General features: G+C 38.4%; 1 protein-coding gene across 3 annotated transcripts in view; it reads right to left on the reverse strand.

The window, feature by feature from the left end:
• Positions 1–18,214, reverse strand: part of pde4cb (phosphodiesterase 4C, cAMP-specific b) — an 89,785-nt gene that overhangs the window by 37,476 nt on the left and 34,095 nt on the right. Inside the window, exon 1 of one of the 3 annotated variants that reach the window (XM_077583850.1) lies at positions 4,344–4,486. The exons of the other annotated variants lie outside the window; for them this stretch is intronic. Coding sequence (XP_077439976.1) covers positions 4,344–4,420 — 77 coding nt within the window. The 5' untranslated portion in view covers positions 4,421–4,486. Of the gene's footprint in view, positions 1–4,343; positions 4,487–18,214 lie in introns of those variants that run through there. 3 annotated transcript variants of the gene reach the window in all.

The raw sequence follows: 18,214 nt of genomic DNA on the forward strand, positions 1-18,214 counted from the left end.
GTAATTACACTAACGGCCAGCAGGTTGAAGCAGAGCAAAAGAGATAAACCAGGGCCATGTTGAAAAAAAGAGCTATTCTATTCACATTTCTAAATAGATTTGTGAATGATGATGAAACTTAGCTATATTCTAATGCTAATCGCTGCAAAACGTAAACAAGATAGAAATATACTTTTTTTCCTGATGAACGAGAGACTTAAATATTTATTTTGGTAGGTTCCATATTTTTATGCAAAATCCAGTAAAACAGACAGAAAAGAAGGGGGTTGCTTCAGTGAAAATGGCCGGGAGTGAATGAGTTAAGTACCTGCCATTTCTTTGGCAAGATAAGACAAATTTTATCAAGACAATGAAATCTAATGAACTATAAACGTGCATCATCTTAAAAAGTGTACAAATAATACTAATAATTTCTATTCATTCACACTATGCTCTTCACAGGTGCGCAGAAAACAAGGTCATTATTTTGCTTTGTAGAAATAAGACTCTTAAACCTTAGAGTGTTTGCGTCAGAAAGATGCGCTTCGAATAGTCAATCAGGCTGCTGCTGCTTGAGTTATCTCCTCATTTAGGACCGAGGATTCTCCCATTATTGAGTACTTTAAAACAAACAACCTTCAACTCAAGTGCTGTTTGTTCTACTTTGTTGGATTGTGGTTTGGTTTCAAGGTTCGTCTATTTGTACAATTGAATGTGTAAAAACTCAACATGCTCTCGATGACACTGACACGGTACTGAGCATGTAAAAACGATAACCTGACTGCCCAGCAGATGTCGCTCTAAACCAAGAAAATAGTGAGTGAAACTCATCCAACATCCAAAATGAACTTTTGATTGCAGGACACAAAAACACACTGCATTGAAAAATGCGCTTTCACTTGATGCCTCAATATTTCACAGATTTACCAGCACTCATTAAACACAACAACAACAAAATTATATTTGGCAACATGCAGTAATCAATCTGGCACAATCAATATGCATTTGGGAATGGTGACAGAGACATGGTGTGTGTGTGTGTGTGTGTGTGTGCGTGTGTATACATATGTATGTAACACATGTCACATTCACGCGTAATGAGCAGCCAGGCCGGCGGGGCTGAGGAACTATTCCAAGCATGGCGGGTTTATTTTGAGGGCCGCTTGTATTATTGTTTCCCCCTTTACAACTCTTGCTCCGGGTAACGCTGGCTACAGCTGCTGGGTCAGAGTCTCTTACTGGGAGCGCACTGGACAACATATTGAAGACAGGGTAGGGTTCACTTTCACAGGATTTCAAACCATCTTCATTTGAAATTGCTTGGGCTTCACGTCCTCAAAAAATGATGGCACATCTTTTTTAAACCTGAAATGAGACTCATCAGTCAGGTGCTTGCAGGGTGTTCAATTAGCCATCAACCGTCTTCTAATCTATCCTACTTATCCTCTCGGATGTCGGCGGTGTGCTGGAGCCTATCCCAACTGACTTTGAGTGGGAGGCGGGGTACACCCTGGACTGGTTGTCAGATAATCATAGAGCAGACAAACAACCATGAATGTGGTAGGAATTCAAAGTACCAACATATTCCACACGGAAAGCGCAGATTCAAACCCAGGACCTCAGAACTGTGATGCTAGACAGAGCTACCGTGTTCATTTAAATAAGAAGGACTCTCCAAAAAAATACACATCCTCGTTTTTATCACTATAGTAGTTATAGTGTTGTATAATGTTATCCTTTGACACGAATTGGCAATTGTCGTGCCTCGCCGACTTTAAACAATGGATGTCGTTTAATGTTTTGCTCCTTAACCCAGATAAAACCGAGATGTTGATTGTCGGTCCCGCCCGTTATCGGCATCTGTTTACGAATACCTCTTTAAACCTTGATAAATGTATTATAAGCCAAAGTGACTCAGTAAAAAATCTCGGCGTTATATTCAAATGCATTTTTTTTTTATTACTAGAACTGCTTTTTTTCCATCTTAGTAATATTGCTCAAATTTGTCCTATTTTGTCTGATGGTGATGCAGAAATTATAATTCATGCGTTTGTTACATCTCGCCTCGACTACTGTAATCTATTACTCTCTGGTCTTACCATGACCAGTCTTAAAAGTGTGCAGTTCCTACAAAATACTGCAGTTAGACTTTTGCTGCGGACGAGAAAGTTCTAGCAACTTGCATCGGCTTCCGGTTTACTTGAGATACGATTTTAAGGTTTTGTTACTTACATACAGGGCTGGACTGGCCATCTGGCATATAGGGCAGATGCCCGGTGGGTCGGCCTCTTTCGGGGCCGATGCAGTGCTTTTTAATTATTATTTTCCTACATTTTACCCCTAGAGACTGGCCCACAATTTAGAGGGACCGGTCTGTCAATCCAGTTCGAATATACTTAGTAAACTGAAACATCAACAAATATTAGTGGCATAACGACATGTTAGGCAGGAGTTGGGCCGGGCCAGACCGTTGGGCCTAAGTCAAAATGCCAGGGTCGATTCTTTTATGCCAATCCAGCCCTGCCTACATCTAAAATATTACACGGCTTAGCGCCTTCCTATCTCGTTGATTTAATAGTACCATATTTTTTGACACGAAACCTTTGTTTGCAACACGCGGGTCTTTTGGTGATTCCAAGAGCCTAAAAGAAGTCCGCGGGTTCTAGTGCTCTGGAATGCCCTCCCTCATTTCAATCTTAAGACTTATTTCTATACTCTTGCATTTGTCTGAATGATGTGTAGCTGGTGACTGCCGCTGCTTTCTTTCCCTCCTTTCTCCACGGCTTGGGGAGGGAGTTAGGTGTTAATGACCCATTTGGATGCTGCATTACGGGTTCTGTGCTGGTTGACCGGGATGCAATCCGGGGAGGACCATCACTTTGAAGTTGCCGCCACGGAGATAGCTGCCCCGATCGACCGGGCTGGATTTGGATGAGGACCGACTTCCCCGACGTCTTCTTGCTGTGCTTCAATGGACTTTCGCACTATTCTAGTTAATAATGTTTAGTATCACAAACTATAAAAATAAAAATAAAATGCCCATTCGGCATCCATTGCAGCCTGATCATCCTGGGAGGAGGATTACCACTTTTGCGTTCCCTTCTCAAGGTTCCTCATTTTTTTGCCTATTGGTTTTTATTTTTTTAGTTTTCCTTGCCCTCTTGTGGTTCGATTAGGGGATGTCGTTGATATTTGTTAACTGCGGACATGTGAAGCCCTTTGGGACTCTTTTTGTATTTAAGTCCTATCTAAATAAACTTGACTTGAAATAAAGTGCCATACTATACAACTTATGCAATGATAGCAGCCATTGCTTGTAGCATGTGCTAGTGGCCAAGTGCGGACGTGTAGCAGCAGCTGACCCAGCAGTCCAGCAGAGAGCCCGATAAATCCAGCCTGGCCTGACCGGGAATAGAAATGCAATGCAATACTGACTTCAACATGTAAACACACAGGCTATGGCCACATACAGAATGCTGCATGTGTTTACTGTATGTTTCAGCAGCAATAAAGCACAGCCACCATTCATCAATATTCTCCGTCCAATAAAACATATCTGACAGACTGACTGATGACAATGTTACAATCTTAAACATACACACGCTCTCGTACAGGAAAAAAAATGCAATGTAAACTGTACTTTGTAGTCATTTATCTTTGTTTAAAATGCTTGAGTGCAAATATTTCCACATGGTGGAACACTTATTGCAGTGTAATTAGTTTCAACAGTGACATTTATTTATATTTCATGGCACCACATTTGTCTAAAGAACAGGAATGCTCTTATTGAAAAAATTAACCTCTCAACTGATGCAACTCACATGCCATATTAAACCATACTAGTATTTTTTGTTATTTTCAAGACACGTAACTAACAATCCATAAAGCCGAGCGCACCATGAGAGTCCCTGAGGCAAACATTTGCCACACCCGTCAATTAGAATACTTCAGTTTGACGACACACAACTTCAACCTTCCTTCTTTAGGAATGTGAAATATATTCCTGTAAACTCTCGTCTGGAAATTTCTACAACAGTCTAAAGCTAGTTGAGTCAAAAAAACAAAACAAAAAAGTTGTGTCGGTTTATGTTTGACCCAAAAGTGTTTAAAATGAAGGGTCAGCAGATGAATGTTAAATCAACTATGACTAGCTTTAAAAGAAAAAAAGTGGATTCCATGAGCCGGTGTTTGGTGAATGACAATGACATCATCCACTGAGCACAAGATACACGATTGGCAGTCTTGCTAAAACAAAACATCGTCGCCCTTGCCTCTTACTATCAATCAGTGAATCATCACGCAAAGCAAACACTCTCTCTGAATAAAGCCAAAAAACAAAAACAAAAAAACAAAAAAAAACCTACCCCAAGCACGAGTGCCGTCTGCCATGTCCAAAACCTGCCGGAACCCCTTTCCTTGTCAATCTAGAGTCTTTGTTCATTGTCCGATTCAACCCTTAATTCGCACTCTTGGCTGCAATGACAGCAAACTGTACATTCGAACCAAGCCTCTTATGGAAATTCTTCAACTCGAGTTGTTATTTTCATTGATGAAGCGGCGGATGGGTGTGGACTGACTCCATGAGTTTTTTTTTTTCTTCCTCCACCAACCCAAGCAGGTGAGAGACAAAAACAAAAGTAATGCAAGCAGACGCAAGATCAGATTAATCCTCGGGGCCTCAGGATGCGAGGGAAAAAATGTCGAAGAATGTTTAACAGATGATCCGGTGAGACAAGCCAAGACATGACGGGCTGGAGCGTGAATGCCAATTTGTCTTTCAAAAAGGGAAGTCACAAAGTATTTAGTAGCGGTGAAGAATTTTCCTCACCTTCGCTCAAAGCTAGCGAGTTCATGTTTAGCAGCCAAAGCAAGTATACTATGGTAAACAAAACCAAAAAAAAAAGCTTAGTCATGCAATTTCTCTTTAAGTCTCTTGAGAAAGAGGAAGTTGTTGCTCTTGCAGGGTCACGTCCCGCAATGTACTTGGACAGTCGTCCTGGGCTCGCTGTGGAGGACTGCCCACGGAGTCATCAGGGCTGTCCATGAGTGCGTATATTTACAGGCTATCCGGTACCGCGGCGAGGACGCCAGCCCTCAACGCCGAAGACTTGGCATCAAGTTACAGGGGATTCGCTTTTAAGATGCACTTTGCCGTGACTAAAATGTCAAAACACTAACTTAGCGACTATGAGAATGGTGAAGAGTCCAACGTGCCGGCATTTTGGTAGTAAGCCAGCAACAATTGGGGGTTTCACTTTGGCGCAGGGTGTTTTTATGTCTGCTAGCGAGTAGCAGAGAGCTGGTTCAGCCCACTTCTTGTTGAGACATGCCTTCAAAAGGAAGTCCAAACTCAACTGAAATGTTCCTGTAAGTATTCATCAATAATGTTGAGTGGGAAAAGCATAAGGATCCGCAATAGAAACTGTTCTATAAAATTAATAAAACGCATTTACACTTCATATTTTAGTGTAGCAAGGACTACCAGGAACCAGAAAATACATTTTGAAATCAGTATATATATATATATATATATATACAACACCTATTATATATATATATATACATATATATATATATATATATATATATATATATATATATATATATATATATATATAATATCTTATACCACAGACGGACTACAAAATTTTGCGAGATAAACACTAGAGGTTGTCCTGATCCAATACTGATATCTGCTATCGGTCCGATATCATCCCAAAAAAACCTGTCTCAGATTATCTCCTTCTACATCCAAAATTTCAATATTAGCACTTATAACAAGCAGTCCTATGTAACCCAAACGTTTGGAATAAATGGGTCATATTTCTCATACCTACTGTTGCTGATAGGGGTGTTAGAAAAAATCAATTTGGAAATATATCGCGATATTACAGCGCGCAATTCTTGAATCGATTTGATATGCGGCCGAATCGATTTTTTAACATAAATTTTTTTATGGGAATATTTAACAAAACGTCTTACTTAGGGTTAGGATTCACACCTTAAGCATGGAAGAATGTTATATTAATGGAACATTAAGCCTTAATATTTGATTTCAGTGCTGTTCAGAGCTGACCAGTTAATATGCTGCAGTATTTGTGGAAAGACTAACAGCAGTGTCAGGTTTATTTTTTCCCCCCACAATCCCAGCAGCTCAGTCTGCAGTATAACAATGTGTGCAAAGCAATCAGACTCAATATGCTGTAAACAAGACGGGGATTTTCTGAAAGCACCCTTTTTTTTGGCTCCAATCCAAACACAATGGTGTAACCAACTACCTATAAAATTCATCATAACAGAAAAGCAAGGTGAGAGCAAAACAAACTTATTCTGTACCTACAACCAATTTAGCCAGACAAATCCATCTACTTGAAACCAAAATATGTTCATATTTCAGACTCATTTTCTAGAATACGTTCTCGACAGCTATTTTGATCATCAATTAATAATTAACTGCTCAGAATTTCAGCCTCATAACGGTCAATATTCTCATATTTCTGCATTCCTCCAGTGAAAAAGACTTAGTGATTATCTTTATGATTAATTGAAATTGAAGACATTTGCAAACATCTGCTTTTTGGAAAACCAGGAACCACCAACCAATGTTGATGTTTGTGCGTTTTTTGCACTGACAATTTGAAATAATGTCCTATTTTTGAATAAAGAATGGAAATGGGGGGGAAATGTTTTTAATCTGATTAATGGATTAAAACAAACAAACAAATGAATCGACTAAGAAAATAATTGTTACTTGCAGGCAGCCCAAGTACTTTTCTTAAAAATAAAACAAAATGAATCGACTGAGAAAATAATCATTAGTTGCTGCCCTAGCACTTTACTAAAAAAATTTTTAAAAAAATTATTAAATTTTTTTTAAAAACTGTTGAATTGACTAAGAAAATAATTGTTAGTTTCAGCCCTAGCTCTTTCCTAAATAAAAACACGCAAAAAAACTGAGGTCTAGACTAAGAAAAGAACAGTTGCAGCCCTAGCCCTTTCCTTAAAAAAATAAAAACAGATGAATCGACTCGGAAAATAATCGTTAGTTGCAGCCCTAGCACTTTCCTGAATCACTATCCGCATTGAAGGCATTGAGGAGAACATTTTATATGGCGGCTTTTCCCAAGTTAGTTGATCATAAAGACACATTAGTTGTGCAGATGGAAACTATCAGCACCATAAATATTTGTTTCATACAAACGTCTAGAAATCCATCTCCTAAAAGACACCATCATTTCTTTCATACTAATCGACTTAAGTGACCTTTCCTTTATCTACAATACAACAATTCTCCCACTTCCTATTTACAATAGATCTTTTTTTGTACATAAACAATCATTTTGATTGTGTAATTCTGAAATGTGATACTACAGGATATCTTGGCAGATCAATCGAGCGCATAAATCTCAATAACATATCTATCAATACCTGGGAGTGTGCGCCAACGTAAAGCGTCTTTGCAAGGCAATGCTGCGGTTCACCAGGAGTCTGCGTAACAGCAGCGGAGAGTCGCACGGGGACATCCTTGGCGATCCACAAGGCGACACGGATGTTGACTGTGGCTTCAGTTTGCCGGACTGAGTGCCGCCGAGTGACAAACGGCCCGTCTCTCCGGAACTAACCCGGGGGGCCTCGCTCATCTTGCTTTGAAGGCTTCGACGTCTTGTACGGGTTTTCTCATGTCAACATGCAGATCGGGTAATCCATCGGCCAAAAGGAGCTCAAGTTGAACGAGTAACGATGCACGCTCTGTTATGAGACGCAGAGAAGAGAGGAGACGAATCCCTCCTCATGCCGCCAGCTCTGTTTACAAGGTACTGGGCCCTGCCTAAATATGGACAAGCCTCAATTTTAGAGACTCATACCACAGGTACCACTTCCTGCAGACGTAAACTAGTAGCACCAGTTTACATCTGTTTCCTTTTTCAACGCGGTAGGGCACGGACGTTAACCAGCGATTACAGCTGCGGCTGAGGACAAATACCAGAGCTGTTTTGTGTCAACAGGCAGCAGTGCAGATGGACATTTTCAGTAAGGGTGTGCCCCAAAAAAATCAATTCTCATTTAGTATGATTCAGAATCGATTTTAAATGTCCCGAATCGATTTTATTTCAGTTATTTTATACTGTCTTGCCCTTGTTTGTGTGTGCCTTTATTGGAAGCACTGTTCATGTTGTGCCCGATTTGGCCACTTAGGGGCAGTGTGGTTCCGCTCGTTCTGATACGCTGTTAAGTTGTAGCCACATAGAAGCAAAAAGTCATGATCAAGTTATTCCGAATAGAAGTTGTTGTTTTTTTGCAGTGTAGGATGTTAAGATGCTTCTCTGTATACATTCCTGAAGCGTTTTGTATGAATAGTCGTTCTTTTGAGCGATAAAAGTGCCACGAGTAGCGCGCTAATTAGCATTAGCGAGTCAGACTGGAGTAGATCATGACGATGCTTTGCATATCTATAAATTGAAGCAGAAATCATTATCAATCAAATCATTTGTAATCTAAAATCGCTCTGAATCAAATCGTAGACCCAAAAATCGGAATCGAATCGAATCGCGAGACAGTCAAAGTTTTCAGTGCGATGGTCAGTGGGCCCCTCAAGCTTTAGATAAAAAGATAACAAAAAGCCTCAAATTGAACTGAAACGTTAACTACAACCATAAATAAATGTAAATATTACTCTAACAAAAACACACAGAAGTGTGTTGGTGGTGTGAAGTGCACCATGAAACGTATTCACAAAAAAGTGCTTGATTAAAATTCTAAATCACACAGACAACTATAATAATGCGTTTAGAAGACATTATGTAATTTAAACAGTGAGATTGAGGACTTATTTTCAAGGCTCTACACATCCCATAAAATCCATTATTTCGTATGTACTATACACAAGACACATTTACAACCTTAGGCATGGTTAAATTCAATATTTGCAAGTCAAATCTTCAAAATGCACTATTGAGAAGTGGTCAGTGCATGAGCTTCTAAACATAGTAACACGAAATGTGACCATATGATCACCCCCCCCCCCCCAAAAAAAAACCACACGCACACAAAAACAAGTTGCTACATTTTCAACGGGGCCGCTCCTTTTGAAAATGGTCCATAAAACAAACAAAAGCGTTCGACTAAATGGGAGAAAATAATGACAAGGCATTTTGAGGGAGAGGATACAAACACTGAATCCCATTTCTGTGACTAATGCAGGGATGCTAACTCTATATTGGTGTGAGTCACATATCGTTCCTCCTCCCGCCACCGCTCAAAGTGCAAATTCATCATTGAATCTGTGTCAAAACACCTGAAAGGGCCTTGGACTTACAAAAGCAAGCGCAGCAAAACATTCAGCCAAGCAGTTTGTGTCCCAAATCCAAAAGCTTTTACCTCAAAGTTCTGTTTCAGTAAAAGAAAATGAACTACACAATATATTCTGTCACAACACACAATGGACGGTCACTGAAGTCCGCTGGCTGAAAAATGACAGAATTATTATTTTTTTTTTCAATTTAAATTAACATGATAAAAGTCTCGGTGATGTATCAAATTTCATATTCTGTAATAATCTTTCGGTTACTCTAAACTTGATCAGTCTCGGGCACACATAAAGCCGGTTGACAATTAGCTTGTCACATGCAAAAGCCAGAATATATTATATATAGTTTTATTCAAATTTGACCCCTGGTTTACCCCTTTTCTAACCTGACTACAGTGGCCACTTATCGCGGATTTGTATTTGGGTCCAAAATTCATACATTACGAAATTTAATCTTAGGTTCGATATTTCGCGTGTTTTTCCAAGATGATTTGGACTGCTATGATGCCAATCTAGTTGCATACTGTATCCGACGCACGCATAGAAATTCTGCAATGTAAGCCGAATCAGGATTTACCGTCTAAACTGTACCATTGCAAATCCAACGGAAGTGGCCCAGCTGCTCAAGGAACATATCCGTTTCCTTCAGTGGAACGCGTGCAGAAGATCAGTCAAAGGCACGTCCCCAGAAGGAAGCAGAAGAAAACAGATGGAAGGAATTATGGCTGGAGAATGGTTCGATATGGCGGGCCGACCTGGTCCTTACACATGTGCGATTTTCGTCTGATTGCAAGTACTTGGGCGAATTATGCAGTTCAATTAACAAATAAAAAATTAGGCTGAAAAAGTACAGACATAAAATGATATATGTCGCAGTTAATGATTCATTTCAGGAATATTACACAGACATTATAATAAAAAAATAAAAAACATTTGAAAAGCAACAACACGGCATTAATCCAAACAAAATTCATCTTTTGAACTATCTGTTCTGAAATGATATGCCTCATTACTTCTCGTTATCATTATTATCTTCTCATGGCCTCAAAAATGATGATTAACTCTTTCACTGCCATTGACGAATATAGACGTCAAAATTCATTTGAACTATTTCTATTAGTTTAACATTTTTTTTCCACTTTTGTTAACAAGAGTGTGAAAACCTACAATTTTTTTTATTGTACATTTAGAACAAATATAACATTTGTGATTAATCGTGAGTTAACTAGTGAAGTCATGTGATTGATTATAATTAATCATTTTAATTATCTGATTTTGCCCTATTTTTTAATAATCTTTTCTTATTTAAATCGCGTCAGGCGATTAAAAATTTTCATTGTAATTAATCACATGACTTCAATAATTAACTCACATTTTATATCTGTTCTAAATGTACAATAAAATGTTTTTTTTTAGGTTTTCATCCTCTTATTAACAAAAGTGGAAAAAGTGGAAAACTACTAGAAATAGTTCAAATGAATTTTTGACGTCTATAGCCGTAAATGGCAGTGAATGAGTTAAGCATTTCACGGTGTGGAAGACATTATATCAAACCAAGAATTTTGTTTTGGATCAGCTAAGGCATAGCCAAGTGAGAAGTAAGTGATATTTCCCTTCAATGTGTAAAACCCAACCTTGAAGCAAACCAAGGTTATCACCTCTTCCACTACTTGACTTGATTTCATACTTTAAGTGGGCCAACGATGAGCCAGACTGTTGCCTTGACTCAGTCATAACATCTTTCAAGAGCGTCTAGATCGAAATGCCAGGATGCCTCGGCTGCGTCGGCTTAGCAACCCAGAGCTTCTCAATCACAGACTGTAGCATCATACTGTATAGTACATTCGTACATATTATTAAAATAATCATAAAAAGGAAGAGTTTAGCTTTAAAAAAAAAATGGTGTCAATGTTTTCCCTTGTAAGATGTAAAATGCTGTCCAAAAGAACTGCTGAAAAATATCCCTGTCTCACCTGATTCTATATCTAATATGTCATGGGTGACACCCAGTGGTGTGTTTTGGTATAAATGCATCATTTTGTATGACTATCTTTTGATTTTGAATGATCATTGAATCAAAAATCTTATTTTAGAGCTGCTTCTGAAATACAATTAAATATTCTCTATATTAAGACAGACTTTTTTGCAAGGAAAACAGAAAGATATTCACGAAACAGGAGGACTTCTTTTTTTTAAACAGGGCACAGAAAACCAATCTTTACACACTATCTATATAATCGTTCCAAATAAGGGAATCATTTTACAAGTGACAGCTATGGTAGCACTCTGCTGTTATTCACTACTGGGGGAGATGGAAATTATTTTAACACCTGATGGTGAGGAATATAACACCGGAAGGAATGTGTTATTAAAGCTGAGCCGTGTTCACCCCCACAGCTCATTAACAGCGCAAAAAAAATAGACATTTACTTTCAATGTCATATGTGAACATTTTAATACTACTAATAATAATCATCAGCAATCAATAACTTCTATCTTTGGTTTAAAAAAATAACAATTCCTTACTGTGCATATGTAGTTTATTTATTTATTTATTAAGCAATATGCTTATGTAATACGTGAATTTATTGTCTGGGGATTATCTTATCTTCTTTTTTAGCCTCCCATTTATGCCTTCCAAACCATAAAATATCTGAAATGACAGTTTAGATTGTTGAGGAGTGTCTTTCACATCCTTGAGTGTTTGCAGCAGAGCTTCGATCAGTCTGGAGTAGCAAGTTCCATTTACAATGCCTGCTGGGAGAGCCGCGTCCGTGCCAAGAATGCCAGTAGGACTATTTAGGCCAGTACAAAACATTGGGAGTGAATCTGTAGACATTGGAGTCAGTGAGAGATGAGATCTCGGGATAAAAGTCTTGGTATCGGCCCAATCATGACACTGCAACAAATAGTGGAGTTTTTTCGTCATAAATCTTCCGCTACAGTGTCGGCCTGTTGAGGGGGGGCGGCGGCGACCACCACGGGGAGGATACTCCCGGGACCGCCGTCTACCTCTGAGTGGGCTGACGCTTCGACAGACACAACGACACGACTCAGAAATAGCGGGATTTGAACCGAAGACCCTTCGCTTAACGGATGACCCCGCTCTACTTCCTGAGCAACAGCTGCTGTATAAAAAGTGAGAAAAAATGAGCCAGTGCTTCTATAATCCTAAAACATAAAAAAAAAAAAAAGTTAGAATATTGTTTTTCTCCTAGGATGGGCAATCAGTAATACTTAGTTTGGATGGTAAAGGGGGTAATTGAATAAAAACAAATTAAAAGCCTAAATATGACACAAAGTCTGAATTTCTGTATATGCCATTAGTGAGTCGTTAAGGGCTGATTGATAATGGAAAATAATTTAATTGCACCCCCACCCTCCCCCTCAAAATTATGATTGTGATTACATTTTCAATTATGAAGTTTTCTAACGTATTATTCAACAATTAATCTTTATTACAAGTACATGAAACACTATCAGATCTATTATGCATTATTGGATATTCAGGTGTTGGCAAATGAAGCATGAAATAATGTGAAAGACGGTTTACTTCAATTACAGGTATAAAATTACTAAATACTTGCACTTGACATACAGTTTGGTAAGCGTTCATCACGACAGCATAATTCTGGTGTGGTACTGTAAACAGAAGTATGTACTACACTACACTGTACATCATTAAGGCTTTCCCACTATATCTTTTTGTTTCACGAAACATGGTAAGTAAACACAACACGTACACGGGGACGGTTTTTTCCATACACGTTTTTTTGTGTTTTTTTTAGCATACAAAGCTAAAAAGATCAAGCGTGTTAGATACTCGCCTCAATGTCGGAAACCTCACTGAAAGCTAGCGTGGCAGCCGTCTGCCTGCTCTGAACCCCTTCACCCCCCAACCCCCCCTACCCCCCCCCCCCCCCGCTTCTCAGTATAGTAATGACCTGTCAAATCGCAATCTTTGCGATTAGAGATTAGAAAATCGGGTTTCCATCAAATCACAATTACATTGCAAACGCAATTAATAATTCAGCCGTAGGTGAAGATCGTTGATAAGGTCACACTGGTCTGCTCCTTTTCAAGATCAAAACTGAGATTTACAATGAGGCTGCTTGTATGTTGAAAGGTCACAGCATTTGAGGGCTGCTTGGAGATTTTTGTCATTTTTTATTCCGACCTGCAATCCTCAATTCCCTAAAAGTATAAAACTGTCATTTTCAGGCATGATCTTTCTTGGTGATATTTCGAGTACACATATATATTCACAAATATTGTTGGTGCGATCTGGGTACAAGACTGCAAATGGAGGCTTTTTTCTTCTTCTGTTTTTCAATTTTTTTTGTTAACCTTACAGACCCTTAATAAATACTGGACATTATACATGTTTGAGAGTAATTGCTGAAAAGACGGCAAACTGTTTTTCACCTTTTCAGTTTTCTTGATTTTTTGGAAGGGCAGGGCTAAAACCGTGCCCAGTGGCACACTGGCATTAGTCGGCCCTCCCCAACTATATGACAACTGGGCGTCTTCCTTCAAATTTTGAGATACTTATTTAAAATGACTTAGCTCATTTCTACCACTCCAACATGCAGTTAGCAAGCAAACTATGCCTCCACCCAAATCAAATGAATCTTTCCTGGATGCCACGAAAAGTGTTTTGTATTTTGCGTTATTCAGGAGTAGCTGCGTCCGAATTTGTAGTCTGCGTCCCCCAAAGGCCGAATTCGTCACTTCCGTCACGACCAGACCACAAGCCAGTGTCCAAACTCACGCATCATTTGAATACAACCTTCAAATACGGTCACCCCGAGGCCGCTTCAGAGCACACTTTTGTAGCCTACATTCCTCCGCTTTTCTTCTACACCACCCAAACGCACCCCGCGTTCGCACTGGGCGGAGTTAGCTTTTAAATGTAAGCATACATTTTTTAACTGCGTGTGATGCTGTGTTAATAAACGGCTTACCTCTGGTGGATAAACCCACCGCCAGTCTGCAACGTCTGTGTACCTGTTAGCGCGCGAGCTAGCTGGTGGCTAGCACCTTTCGTCATGACTCGATGGGATTCATTCCAGCCACTGGAGGCTTTATAGCAGATTTATTTTTGCCGTTACGGATGTGCATGCATAAACTACAGACGTACAAACGTATTTGATTGGTAGGTGAATGTTTAGGGGGGTGTATTTTCAGCGCATTCAGCGGACACATCCACAGCATCTGGGAGCTGAGAGAATTTTTATTATATTATACTTAATAGTAATAGTTAATTTTCATATATTTAAACAAATATTGGAGACATTTCTAGAAGCTAAATAGTTAGCAAATTAATACTATACAGTAGGGGTGTAAATTGCCTAGTACCTGGCGATTCGATTCATATCACGATTCATAGGTCACGATTCAATTCAATACCGATTAATCCCGATACGAATCTATAAATTGATTATTGCAATTTTTTTTAAACTCAAATTTAGAAAATACAAATCAGTAAACTTGTACATGTACACTGTAAGATTTGTATGAAAATGTATTTATTTATCTGAAAATTCAGGCTTATAACTGAGCCACTGCATTTAACAAACAGGTTGCAGTCTCTTTCATGTTTGAACAGCACTGAAATAAAATATTAAGGATTAATGTTCCATTAATATAACATTCTTCCATGCTTAATGTGTAAATCCTAACCCTAAGTAAGACGTTTTGTTGAATATTCCCCAAAAAAAATGGATGTTTAAAAATCGATTCGGTCACATATTGAATCGATTCGAAAATTGCGTGCTGTAATATCGCAATATCGATTTTTTCTAACACCCCTACTATACAGTAAGGCAGCGTGCAGCTGACTTTCCTGCATGCCCCAACAAGAAAAGCATTATAAAACAGCCTGCTGGATAAATGTGCACAAAACGTACAGTATATACTTCTAATAGCTACTATAATGAAAAAACAATATACTGTACAAGTGATTAATGATAGGATAAACCATCACCATGCAATGGTTCATTTCTGGCTATTAATGTTATAAATCATCATAGTATAATAAAGCTTCTTGATGGCAGGAAAGCGTTGCCACTTATACTGTTATGCTAAATGGCCTCAGTGCCATAAATGGAAGCTGTAATCTATTCTGCCCACATGTTTGACTGATCGACACCAAGACCCACAGTGATGCGATGACTCGGATCCATTATGCCGACATAACGCAATGCCAATAGATTATCTAGAATCTTCCTTACTTGTTTTTTTTAATTTTAAAGAAGCTTAATTTATGGTCGATTTAATTCACTGTTGTGCCAGTCTTTACTAAGCATCACCATAAAAAGATAAGATTTCCCTCACATCTAATGTCTTTAAAATTCATTAGAATTCTAGCTTCATCTATCCTTCCTTCCTTTCCTCAGTCTCTCCTTTGGTCTCTTGAGGTCTCCCTAATTTGTTGGAATTTAGATGTTTCTGGGGTTGGTGAAAGACTCTGGTTGGTAACCCTGTGGGTAGTAGGTGATGTCTGGTTGTTGCCGGATTTCACTTTCCTTTCTTTGATCCTTCATCGGGTCACCTGACAACCTCACGACTCTAGCTGGATTCTGAAGTATTCAGTTTAGGTGAACGGTATGGGATTTTTAATAGGTTTTAGGTGAACTAATGAGTACAAACTCACATGCACGCACACATACACATGCACATTCTCACGCACATACTAAATAATAAAAAAAAAAGAATTTTTTTTAAAGAAATTACCGAATGAACAATATTGAGCTCTCCAAAAAATAAATAAATAAATTCATTAGAATAAAGGGCACTGACAACATTAAAAATGCCAATTTCACTTCCAAAGCATTGTTTGGCGTTGACAGACATTTGTTTTCACCCAAAAGTAATGGGTTTGATTTATGTGGTCTCTTCTAACTTAGCTGAATTGTTTCTCACCATATACATACATACCACCACGACGGCCGATATTCTGTGATAGTGCTATATCCCCAAAAGTGCGCAATCAGCAAGCAAGTGCTGTGCTGCTTGAGCTGCAGACGAATGGATCACAATCTCTATTTGCTGTTGTGATTGCTTTCTTCTCAGCAATACGTGGAGCATCACTGAACAAACCCCACACCTGGCACAGATGAGCTTGCCATATTTATTTGAGGATTTTCCTTTCTTAAAGCTCACTGTGACCATGCAATAAAATGAGTCACCAGCAGAAAGACCATTTTGTTTTTTCGGACTCCCAAAATTATGCGGATTAGGTTTTAATTCTTTGGTTTAAGAAATTAGGGAGGTGTGTGTGTGTGTGGGGGGGGATCCCTATCCCTATCCCTAGTTCAATTTCATGCTAGTCCATTGGACAATGTAGAAGCAGCAGAAAGAAGATGTTAACTTGAGAATGAAGGACCTGTTTGGACCGTGAGACAGCAGTTCTAGTAGTGTAGTGGTCTATAGTGTGTATAAATGACTACAACCAACCAAGAAACCTGGAAACCCTCAGCTTCCTTTGGATATCGAGGGCCATGTATCATTCAGAGCAAGAGTTCTTTCTAAAAGCATGGATTCATGAAACATTTATATATATTAAAAAAATAAAAACAATCACAATTGAACAATAGTTTGAAGACATATATTTTAACAAGTTCTATACAAATGTGCCTTGTCCGGACATTTACACATTGAAAATGTTCACAAAGGGTTTTATGAAAGAGCAAATGGGCATCAGACGGCCATTAAACACCGCATCCAAGGGAAATTGAACAAACGGGTTGATCAAGCAAGCGCAAGGTGGTTTCCTAGAAACGGCTAAATGCTTTCTGCTATGGGTGAATGGTCTGCCTTGGAAATAAGTAAACAATGTTAACTCTCCACTTTCAGCCAGAGCAAGAAAGCTTTAAAAAAAATTATAAATCTATCAGAGGTTAAAAGTCTACTTTTCCTGTCGTATACTAAATTTTATGTAGTATAAGAAAATAGTGTTATTAATAGTCTATTTGTTTTCAAATAGGGAAACTGCCACAACCATTCAAATCAAGATGATGAAGCAAAAAGTATTAGTTTGCATTCCATTTCGTTGCTATTGTAAAAATGAATAGGTGGCATTGTTTTGATCATATATAGCCAATTTCCTCCATTTTATAGGTAGAACATAATATTGCATACTGAGGCATAGCCAACATGCAAAGAATATACTTCAGGATTTTGTTTCAGAAAAACTAAAATATTCATATAAATATATAAATATTAAAGCAAGTGGCTGGCTGGGTGTTTTGTAATTTTACATTTTTGTTATATAAAAGCTACACTTCCATCTTCACAATAATGAGGATGTATTACTTATGAAACGGATCTGACTCATACGTAACAAATAGGTGGGAGTTTAAAAAAAAAAATCATTCATTGAAGCAATATAAGCATTGTTATTGTTCTATCTACACTATAACATGTTTGTTTTTAGTAGTCGGACTAATGGAAGAAGCCGGCCATAGCTGTGCTGCCAAAGTCACACAGGAGGCATTTATGTTGCACTTTTAACACTGCAGAGGCTGATGAATTCAGATTTTTCATATCTATTTATTGTTTGTACCAACACATACACTTTATACAAAATTATGAATATACGCAATGACTCAAGACAGCTGATTATTTTAGAAGCAGTATTCAGCTGTTAAGTCACATTTCCATCAAGCATTATCAGTTACTTAAATTCAATCTATCTTCAATTGATGTACAGTAACATCTAAACCATCTATTATCGGTGTCATCACCATATACAATTCTAAGAGATATCTGACAAGGGAAATTGTTTAATACGATGATCTAATTAACTATCAGGGGATTAACAAAACAATTCCTCTTGTGTGTGTGAAATGAGCCGCAGCATCACTTGTTGACAGCAATGTCATCAAGAGAGCTCAGCTAAGGCGCCTGTCATGCCCCATCAACTTT

The sequence above is a fragment of the Vanacampus margaritifer genome, chromosome 13 (assembly GCF_051991255.1).
Source record: "Vanacampus margaritifer isolate UIUO_Vmar chromosome 13, RoL_Vmar_1.0, whole genome shotgun sequence".
Lineage (NCBI taxonomy): Eukaryota > Metazoa > Chordata > Actinopteri > Syngnathiformes > Syngnathidae > Vanacampus > Vanacampus margaritifer.